Source organism: Setaria italica, chromosome I, assembly GCF_000263155.2.
Source record: "Setaria italica strain Yugu1 chromosome I, Setaria_italica_v2.0, whole genome shotgun sequence".
Lineage (NCBI taxonomy): Eukaryota > Viridiplantae > Streptophyta > Magnoliopsida > Poales > Poaceae > Setaria > Setaria italica.
In genome coordinates this window covers 36,506,452-36,517,456 of record NC_028450.1, presented here as the reverse complement: position 1 = coordinate 36,517,456, position 11,005 = coordinate 36,506,452, and the positions used below count along the sequence as shown (strand labels likewise).

Sequence of the window (11,005 nt, the reverse complement as noted above, 5' to 3'; positions counted from 1 at the left end):
TTTATTTAGGTTGCCACCAATATTACAGTTTATCCGGGCAAACCAGTCTGTCATTAAGATTTTGACTTTGCAACCAGATCTAACCATCTTATTAACACAGAGAGTCTTTATGATGCCCTGCAGCATGATAACAGATCAGTGCGAAACTAAGAGTGAACATCACGTTACAAACTCAAACAATCTGTTAATTTAATGGGCATCATGGCATCAATCAAAATAAAAACAGTTAAAAGAGTGCATCAAGATAGCAAATGAAATAAAAGTTAGCATTTGCCACACCCCATTAACCAACAATAACATTAGCACAAGAACCCGGCCGCCACCATGAAAGTTAACATCATCAAGAATAGTTATATGGAACTAAAGTATATTCACAGTTCACTAAATTTCACTTCAATACAATATATACCTATGGTCCAAGGGAATCCCTCCTAAATGTATTTGCATGAGATTCACGATAATGCCAACACGTAATAAAGAATCTAGTGCTGCTGGCTTCAACAGTGCACTCACAAAAACGAGAAATCATTCAGAAAAATGGTAATATCCTGAGCAAGATTGATCATGGAATGTAAAAAGGGTTTCACTAGAAAGTGTTCAAGGAAAGATATTCAAGGATTGCCCAGTACCATTGTATAGTTGTATAAGTGCCAAATTAACAAAGAAATAATGGCAGAACTTTTGGAATTAACTGAGAACAAAGGTTCGAAAAGTAAGTCATCTTCTAAGTTCTTAAGAACCCATGCGTATATGTCGTTAGAAAAACATAATACAAATTCAATACTAGCTACAAAATAGTAGCAAGTAACAGTATTTATCAACCAATTTGCTAAAAAAAAAGGATTTATCAACCAAGATATAGAGCATGTACCATCTTCGCTCTATGGTCTTGTCTATGATCTTTCTCAATTTTTAACTAATAGGAAGATTCAATAATGTTCTAGAATTGTTCTAATAATTATAAGATGCCCCCATATTTTTCAATGAAACATACTACTTCAACTTTACTCTCTGGATCCAGGTGGTGTACAAAAGAAAAGTTTTACAGTTCTTTGGAATTGTTCTGCAACCCAAATGATTGTAGATTTAGTTTCTTTTTCTCTCCAAAAAGGATTGTTCTCCGGAAGATAATACCAGTCCAAAACATATTGATGCATCATAGAGTTAAGTTTTAAAATCCATTACAGACTAAAGAGTATATATAGATCAAACTGCACCGTTCTTCCTTAGGAGCACTATGTTGATCATTCCTTCATAGATTGTTATCAATTGTAACATCCAGTGTTAGTAAAAACCTAAGAAGTTCATTAAGAGGTTAATGATGAAATTTTGATTAAAAGGAGGTATTATGGGCCAAAGTCAAATTTGAGTTAAATTTGACCAAAAATTCAAATTCAAGATTTAAATTTGGAAAAATTTGACAAAAATATGGAATCAAGCCTTGAAGGTATTTAGAATTCAAAGGAATCAAGTTTGAAGTCAAATTAAAGTCATAGACACCTCAAATGCATAGTCAAAGATGAATTGACTTAAGTTACTATTCATTGTCTGAAAATACAAGTTTGAGATTAGTAGCAATCAATCAACTTTGGATTTAAATTCTGCAAGAATTCTCATTGGATATGGGAGATGTTTTGGAGCACAACTGTACTATGCAATATATTGAATCTAATGGACATGTTTTTGGCCAGAGAAAATAGAGAATTCATATTTTAAATGAGGCTCAAAAAATTGAAAGTAGTGCAGTTTTTGGTTCAGCCACTGAAATCAGTTAAACTCTGAAAACCGTTAAGAATGACCAATTTTAAGCTTGAATTCTGAGAGATTTGATGTTAACAACTTGGATATTTTTGGAGCCTAAGTGTTCTTGAAGGTTTGTAGGCCAATTTGAAACAGTGGTTGGACAGGTAAAGAGAAGAATTCAAATTTTTATCAAAGCTCAAATTATGAAAGTTACACTGATAACGTGCCTGAGGAAACTGAATGGTGAAGTCCATTCAGTTCAAAAGAACAGTGCAATATGGCAAAATTTGAGCTCGAATTTTGAAATATTTGGTGTATAAGGGTTGGGATCTAAGATGCAAAATGGAATCCCTATCATGTGATTGACAGATTCCAGTAGTTGTTGGGCAACAAAAACCGATTTTGAATGGTTGAATTGGAGCTCAAAGATGGCACATCGAACTGTCGGGCGGAGTCTGATGAAACTGAACGAGGGAGAGGCGATTCAGTTAACTGACAGAACCCTAGCCCGACATTGGAGTTGAAATTCAAGGTGATGGAGTGATCTTTTGATCCCGATGCAAATCAATCAAATGGAGAACACATGATCCTCTCCAACTTTGCTTAAAGGAATTCTTGAAGTTTGACTTACAAAATGGGCACAATTTGATGCCTGAGTTTGGTGGAATTTGGGGAAAGAAAGGAAGAACAGAGGAGGCAGGGTGCAGCACAGCTGTGCGCCATTGACGTCCAGAGTGGCGCCGCCGTGCCACGCGCTGGCAAGAGCGAGCTCCCACGAAGGCAAGCAAGCAAGCAGGACGTGGCGGGCGAGAGGCGGTAATTTTTCATATAAATCACCGCTCCCGCCGCCAGCTCTATCGTTTTCACCGCGTTGCCGTTTTTCACCGTGCTCTGTTCTTCGTCCGCTTCGGTCGCCACCCAGCTCCACCGCCGTCCCGCCACCACCAGCGACTCTGCTCCGCTAGAACCACCGCCGTGAGCTCCTCAACCCGTCCCGCCAGTCATCGTCCAGTCCCATCCACCACCACCGCTGTCCCCGCCGTCTTCTTCTCCAGAACCGGCTGCCGCTCCGCCTGGTAAGGGCACCGCCGTGGAGGTCTAGGTTACCGGGGTCTCGGACGTTGTCTAGGTGTTTGGGGGTGTCACGTGTGAGCTAGGGAGTGTTGGGGTGGGTCTTGTTGGCTTAGAGTCCAGCCAGAGATCACCACTATAGTAAAGAGCTCGAAACTAATGTTACTCACCGTTATCCTTTGCTTCTAAATTGAGTTCTCATTTACACCTCAAGTAATACTTGTTATACTTTTCTATGGTAGTTTTTTGGTAGACAATTTCAAAAGAAAATGAAGGATTCAGAGTAGCAGAGAGAGGATTTGGGAGAAGTCCAATCCAACGTAGCAGCAGTTGTAGAGAAGACGCGCCTCGTTCACATCTTGTCTTGGACTGGTATTTGATTTCCAGTGCCCGCAACGTACCCACATTGTTTGGGAACGGTATGGGCTACGGTGCTCAAAACAAAATACACTTTGCTCCCTTCCGTTGTTGCGTTTCGGTGCTGCAACCGTATCTGCTTTTGTTGGCTAGCTTCAGTCAATAAGGAAAATTTCTTGCGCGTAAGCATTCGTAAAACGTCCGATTTCTAGTAGCCCCAAACAAAAGGAGAAAAGAATGTCCCAAGCGCACATGTTTTCACGAGGATCTTGGGCTCTGAGCGAGAAATCATCCTGTCGCTTCATCACTTACAGGTTGCAGCGGCAATATTTAAACTGGTGCTATTTTTCAAAAAATATTTAAACTGGTGCCACAGATTTTTTTTAAAAAAACTCATTGTTAATTACATGGATAATAATGTGTCCACTGCCAAGTGTACTGTTGCACGGTTCCCCTGCGACCCAAGTGTATGTAGCCATCTGATCCTCACCTTGGCTTGTAGTATTCCTGCCCAAAAAAAGAAGTGACAGGAGGGTTACATGACTGATACAACTAATATAGTATTTGCTTCTTTAAAGACACGACCGTTTTCATATAAAGCACCAGGGGGGAAATACTGCTGTCAACTTCAAACAGATCAACAGCACTTGCAAATTAGTGACTTTAGCGAAGATAACTCATAGGCACGTTAGATATCAAACCTTTGCCTCTCCTGTGCTATGTCCTGTGATTGCTTGCAGATTTTCGTAGTTTACTTCAGTTGGGAACACACGAGCAGTAAGTTGACAGAAAGGATTACTGCGCATCTGTGAGGGCTAAAAGTTCTCTCCCTCTCAGAATCTAGTTTGTATTTATTCCTTAACGTTTTATCTGATTAAGAATGAAAAAGTGGAATAAAGAATTGAAAGATTGTATGGACAGTCAACCTGTCATATAATTTGCACCATTTTGCTCTTTCTATGAACTTCACGTGGTTAAGAAATGCAGATAGATCGAGGGATTGGAGATTGTATACATCTTAAGTTGTGATTTGTTGCCGTTTACTCTTTTCTAAAAGGGCCAATAGTGGTAATAATCATATATGTTCGATTTCCACTAGGACATCAATTTGAGAGCACCAAATTGAAGGTAATTAATATGCAGTGGCGGTTAGTTGTTACTGAAGGCAAATTAGCTTCAAAATCAGTTGTAGTATATTTTGTCATGGTGCCGCTAATTCTCTCTCTTTTCACTTATGCAACTGTTTTCACTCAGTATCCAGAGCTCATCACTATACTAAAGAGCTCGAAACTAATGTTACCCACTGTCATTCTTTGCTTCTAAATTGAGTTCTCATTTACACCTCAAATAATACTTGTTATACTTTTCTACCAAGGATTGAACCTTTTTAGAACCAACTATGTTCAAATTAATTATGGAAAGCATGTTGTCATTTGTCTACATATAACATAGGTTTAATTATACAAATGTGATTTGCATGGCATCATATCAAATTTCCTTTTTCTATCCCGCAGCAACGTTTTACTAGCATATTACATTTTTGGTTAACAACAATCACAACTTAACCTATATCCTAGAGAACCCAGCCCAACTCATATATAAACCCCTAAATCATCCAAAAGAACATCTGTAAGGCACTAAGCTAAGAGTTTAAATAAGATGTTTCTTAAAAACATAATTATACGAAACAGTGTTCCAACTCTGTACGAAATGAAAAACCAATAAAGCTGAAATATACCTTAATCCGTTCCACTGTATTCTCTGCTTCAGCATTGCTTCTGAAGTGACCACGGATCGGCTTGAAACAAAAAACATAAGGTAAAACCAACTCAGAATGAAATATTATTTTGACTAAGAACATGGGCCAGAAGAAATTAAGCTAACTCAAATTAACAGTTCCACCCATTTCATAATATTTTCTCCTTAATTGCCATGTGTACAGATGAAGTAATAAGTCAAAGAAAAAGGAAATGAGAAATGCCTGTGCATTCTCCTATTCATTGAAATACGATGCGTTCTTGGAATATCTCAATAATTACACTCTCATTTTACTCAATTGACAAATATTTTAAAATGGCACCTCTCCTGAGAGAAAAGGATAAATATTGTGAACAAGGACATGCTATCACACAAAGATGCATTGTTGACTGTTTCATCATATATATATTTATTTCATGTTAGAGCAACTTATCAAGAAATGTTAACATGGGTTACTGTCAGGAATAGAATTAGTGCACGGCATTAACACATTGGAAGTGAGCCATGTTTTGGAGAAGTGAAAACAAATACTACTTAAATTTTTCCAGTTTTCTTTGGTAGTCGTTAAAGTATACATGGTGAGTGCTTCACTGCTAATGCATGCATTTTCTTGCTTCTTCTGTATGCCATTCCTAGAAGAATTTCAATCTACCATTTAGTGTTTGGAGTCAGTGAAGTTGTTCATCTTGGACCTCCCTATGCGAAGCATTTTCTGGTGTTAGAGCTAGGATACGTAATACCTCCGTGTTGGGCATCTTCCAGTATCAGTCTCAAAATTGTAAGTCATAAGCAAATGCAGAGAAAGAAAATGAACAGTAATCTAGGGCGCTAGAGAGAGGGAGAGAGGGGGCGCCCGGTGCCCATGGGGGTACTGTTCACAACGTGAACAGTAATCTGGGGGGAAGGAGCCGAAGCCTGAGAGCTGGGGAGCTTTAGGGTTTTACCCCTTTACTTTTTTCTTACTTGCTTAATTTAGTACATTGCTTAATTTGGTACATGGGGCCTCTATCATACAGAGGAGACACGACTTGGCTCTCAAGGAACGCTAACTTACTTGGCTTGCAAGCCATCCTAATATCTAGACCCTTCCTAATTCCTAATCTATTATGCAAGATATGGGGCGGCTGCCTGGGGGCGCCGGTGCTACAGTACCCGCGGGCACTGTTCACGCGTTAACAGTGCCACATGGCCCCCTGGCGCAGGGGCCCTGCTGGACCCATTGGGTCCATAGGGCCTGCCAGCCCAATTAGGCCCCTTTTTCCCCTGACGCCCAGTAGCCCCTCCAGGTCCCTAACAATAGCACTCAGGCAAAGGAAAGAAAGACGATTGCCAGACAAGGGAGAAAAAATGTACCTGCATTATTTTGTTTAATGACTTTGCAAGGGCCAGCTTCAAGTCATCAGGCTGCAGAGCCCCGCTTAAATAATCAGCTGTAAGCTCCTCCATGCTCAGGAACGTCCTGTATAATGATAGTGGATAGTAGTCATACACTCGTACTAGATTTATAGCATAGTATATACTAGCACATGAATCTTCTGCAAATGAATTCATTTATTTTTTGACCGTTAATGCCTTGCTACTTTTTGAGTAGGCATGATACAGGCTGGATGTAATAATTATTCATTCTACTGGTCAATTACATGAATAGCGTTTATCAGGAAACATGCAGACTTAGCAGAGAATCTTACTTGTCACCACCATCCTCTATCTTCCGAACCACCTCAAACTTTCCGTACCATGGTAAGATGATATATTTTATGTACTCCAAACACGGGTTGCCTTCCACCAATTTTGGAGGGCAGAAAGCATGTATTATTTTTCTATTGATATCAAACTGCAATACATTAAATGTCAGTATTGAACAATCCCATTTGTAAAACTATCAAACACAGCTAGCAATGATTCCCCAAGATAAAGATCAGGCAGTGAACAACATGAAGCAGCTAATTCCCATATCTCTATGGTTACACTGGTTGACAAAAAAAATGTTACACAACATACAAGATAACTAATTTCACATATAGGCTCAAGCAACAAAAGGACCAACAAATCGGTTAATGACACTAGTTCTTTAAAGTGCATAAGGGAAAAGTCACTTCTTCTGAATAAAGAATGAGGAACTAATAACAGAAATCACATTTATTTTGCTACTGTATTCAATATATATTTGTTTCCAACTGAGCCGCAAACTGTAAAGTTATATTCTTGCATAGCCGATAGGTACTGAAAGTGAACTATTTTTACTCGTCTTCCTGAACCAAGATGGTTTCCCTTACACTATTGTTATACTGTTCTATGAATAGTGAGCAAGAGTTGCAAAAATGACTAGCTCTTGTATCAAAATATATGAAATAAAATTAGCATTACAGAGGCTGTGTACTAATATTACAGTACAAACCTCAATATCTCGCATGTAGATCGCCAGAAATTTATTCCTCCTATGTTCTTCTTCAGGGCGTAGTAATAAATTAGGAAGTATTTCTGTACTTTTAAGTTAAGGATGTGTGCCTGAGTATACTTTGGTCCATGTATGTCAAAGCGCGTATGTGTCTTGACATAAGTTACTAATACACAAGGACCAAATACCAAGTATACTCATATCCACATTAAAACAAACTGGGACATCAATTAGATAGAACATCAAAAAGATACTGTGTGACACCGCAATTGGCTTATTCCCCCGTCCTGCACGCTTGCGATATTCTCTAGCTAACAAGTTCGCCTCATGCTGAGCTTTGCCCAACAGCCATATGTCAACCTGCAATTTAGAATGTTTTCATAATGTACATGAATAAATACTTGTAGAATGTTTGCTACAAAAGCTATACATGTCAGCGAAAGTATAGATGCATATTTTGTTACTGCCATGTAAAAACAAACCTTCTGAAATAATATGGTAGCACACTGCAAAGAGGGGTAAAATACATCAGCAGCAGTGAATGGCTGAACCGCTGGATGTCTACTCCCATAAAACCTGCAGATAAACAGAAATGAAATGACTTGCATGTTCAAATGTTCCTCCATTTGATGCTCAAATTTAAAGGTTTCCAAGTGAAAGTACACATTGAACACTCGAATAATCCAAACCAGAATATACCCTTTTATTCTACGCAGAGTGGTTCTTCTTGAAACATCCATGGCGAGTGGCCAATATACATTGGCATGCTGATTTATTTCATCTGACAACCACACTAGCTCTACACTATCAAGAGCCATGCCAGCTGCTTTCCACACCTCAATATTGTACAAGCCAATAGCCCGCATTTTATTTAGACTGCCACCAATATAAGGGTTCATCCGGGCAAACCAGTCTGCCATTACGATTTTGACTTTGCAACCAGATTTAACCATTTTATTAACACAGAGAGTCTTTATGATGCCCTGCAGCATGAAAACAGATCAGTGCAAAACTAAGAGTGAACATCACATTGCAAACTCGAACAATCTGTTAATTTAAGGGGCATCATGGCATCATTGCTAAATAAAAACAGTTAAATGAGTGAATCAAGACAGCAAATGAATTAACTAAGTACCGCACAAATAAAAGTTAGCATTTGCCATAGCCATTAACCAACAATAACATTAGCACGAAAACTTGCTGCCATGAAAGCCAATACCATCAGGAATAGTTATAGGGAAATAAAGTATATTCACAGTTCATTAAATTTCACTCCAATACAATAGATATTTATGGTCTAAGGAATCCCCTCCTAGTTGTATTGGAGCTCGTCCTGTTTGCATGAGATTGATGATATAATAGTGTATGCCAACAGATAGTTATGAATCTAGTGCTGCTGGCTTCAGCAGTTCGCCCACAAAAAAGATGTTGGGCAATCATTCAGACAAACTTTAATCCTGACAGGAGGCTCTATTGATCATGGAATGTAAAAAGGTTTCACAAGAAAGAAAGTGGGTTTGTTAGGTCAGTCAAGTCCTTCATAAAGGTACCTCTTCAAAAAAAAATCAGAATAGCGTTCAAGGAAAGATATTTAATTCAGTGGTACAGAATGACTACATGAAGCCAGACCATGAGGATTGCCCAGTACCATTGCATAGTTATACAAGTGCCTAATTAACAAAGAAATAATGTCTAAACTTTTGGAAGTAATAAGACTGAGAAACAAAGGTGTGCAAGCAAGTCATCTTCTAAGTTCTTAAGGACCCCTGCGTATGTGCCGTTAGAAAACAACAATACAAATTTAATACTAGCTGCAGGAGAATAGCAAGTAACAGGACCATTTATCATCCAAGATATAGAGCATGTACCATCTTCGCCATGCGGTCTTGGCAGGCCGCTCCACCCTACAATCTTCTAAACATTTCACTAATAGGAAGATTCAAGAATGTTCTTGAAAAGTTCTGATAATTATAAGCCACCCCCATATTTTTCAATGAAACATACTACTTCAGCTTTACTCTCTGAATCCAAGTGGTGTACAAAAGCAAAATTTTACAGTTCTTTTGAATTGTTCTGCAACCCAAATGATTGTAGATTTAGTTTCTTTTTTCTCTCCAAACTTGAAGTCGTTACTGTTGTAGGGTTTGTTGGGCATTGAGGATTGCTCACTGGAAGATAAGAGTATAAGACCAGTCCAAAACATAATCATGCATCATAAGATTAAGTTTTAAAATGCATTACAGCCTAAAGAGTATATCTACATCAAACTGCCCCTGTTCTTCCTTAGGAGCACTACGTGGATAATTCCTCCATAGATTGCTATCAATTCAGTATGTAGCATTTAAAAGTTTTATGACAAAAAGGTTCATGTACCTCAGATATGTGCATCCAGGGGGAGGGATCACACCAAACATAGCAAATGGGGGCAGGTTTCTTCTTTAGCAATAACTCAAGCTCGCGGTCATTGACACGATCCTCCCCAATGCTCTTCAGTGTTGCAAACCTCTGGTCAAAACTCCCCTCAACAGCATCCCTGAATGTAAGCATGCTAACATTATTACAAAGCTTAGGCCAAGATTAAATTTTAGAATCGAGCAAGGTTACCTAATAGAGTCCACAGCAGCAACGGCTGAATTCTCCAGGTTGCCATTATCGGGCTGCTTGCTCCGGTTCTGTTCGTAGATATAATTCAGCATTGGCGGAGCTCCTCTGTAGCAAAAAATCAGGTTGCGGTTCGAAAAAATAACATGAGATTTAGCATTATTGTCGAACGTGAGTTCATCGGCTCCAACCACACACAAATTCGACCTAGTGGCGCATCTGTTCCAATCTAATAGGCAGAGCGGCAGATCTTACCCGCTATTGTTTTGTAGCGCGTTCTGTTCTTCAGGGAAATTTTCCGGTTGCGCCAGTCTGCTGTGGAGGTGGCAAAGCTGCGGTGACATGTGGGAGCAGCGGCGCGGCGAGATCGAGGCCTGGATGGATATATGCCGCGTTCGCTTCCATGCTTTGCCCACAACGCCAAACGCCCGCGCTAGCATTGCCAATCTAGGGCCGACCGGCTAATCTGGCCGGAGCCTCCGAGCCTGCTTTCGTCGAGGCGGCCGCCGCCGCCGCCGCTGTTCAGGGGTTTGGCCGTTTGGGTCAGGGCGGATCGGGATTCAGGCGTACCTTGCGGGGGTATATATATCCGACGTCCAAACCCATCCCAACGGCTGCAGGCGTTTTCCTGCCCCAAGACTTATCTTTTCACCATGAGAAAGCAGAGTCCGTGGGCGGCCGGAAAATCAGAGCCGGCGGACTCCTCTCCCGCGCTTTACTGCCCCGGCGAAAAAGGAGACCTGCGGGTCCGCCTCCGTCACGTCGCGGGCGCCGACTTTTTTTTTTTTTTTTTTTTTTTGCCCTTTTCGCGAAAAAATCTCACAAATAGGTCCCTGGCGAAACCAATTTCGAAAATGGACCCTTAGTTGGCGCCAAGGTGCCCCACACGCGCCTCCGACGTGGCGCCGGCCCCCTGACGTGGCGCCATAGATCTTGGCGCCAAGGCTCGGCGCCAGTCTCCCTGGCGCCAAGCCTTTTACCTTAACGCCCGGCTCCTTCCTTTTGCGCATTTTGATTTCGCATCTATTCACCAACCCGCGGTTCCGGCGTAATCGTGTACCGAATAGCCGTACAGTA

The 11,005-nt window shown here is 40.4% G+C and overlaps 1 protein-coding gene across 1 annotated transcript; it reads right to left on the bottom strand.

Annotated features, from left to right (window-relative positions):
* Positions 1-3,409: 3,409 nt before the first annotated feature.
* On the bottom strand, positions 3,410-10,469 carry LOC101758292 (tyrosine--tRNA ligase 1, cytoplasmic). Its single transcript, XM_004953656.2, has 11 exons — positions 10,184-10,469; positions 9,932-10,036; positions 9,701-9,860; positions 8,027-8,310; positions 7,810-7,903; positions 7,582-7,687; positions 7,328-7,410; positions 6,618-6,763; positions 6,283-6,388; positions 4,910-4,969; positions 3,410-3,678 (listed from the first exon to the last, which is right to left on the bottom strand). The coding sequence occupies exons 1-11, from the start codon at positions 10,366-10,368 to the stop codon at positions 3,658-3,660; spliced, it is 1,350 nt and encodes a 449-aa protein (XP_004953713.1). The 5' UTR covers positions 10,369-10,469; the 3' UTR covers positions 3,410-3,657.
* Between the last annotated feature and the right edge of the window lie 536 nt (positions 10,470-11,005).

Bases quoted from the DNA above. Each gene is read 5' to 3' on its own strand.
- LOC101758292 (XM_004953656.2), bottom strand. From the start codon at position 10,368: ATGCTAGCGCGGGCGTTTGGCGTTGTGGGCAAAGCATGGAAGCGAACG. The intron at 7,688-7,809 runs GTTTGTTTTTAC...TCTAAATTGCAG, and splicing joins CTACCATATTATTTCAGAAG to GTTGACATATGGCTGTTGGG. The intron at 7,411-7,581 runs GTATCTTTTTGA...TTAAAAGTACAG, and splicing joins GCCAATTGCGGTGTCACACA to AAATACTTCCTAATTTATTA.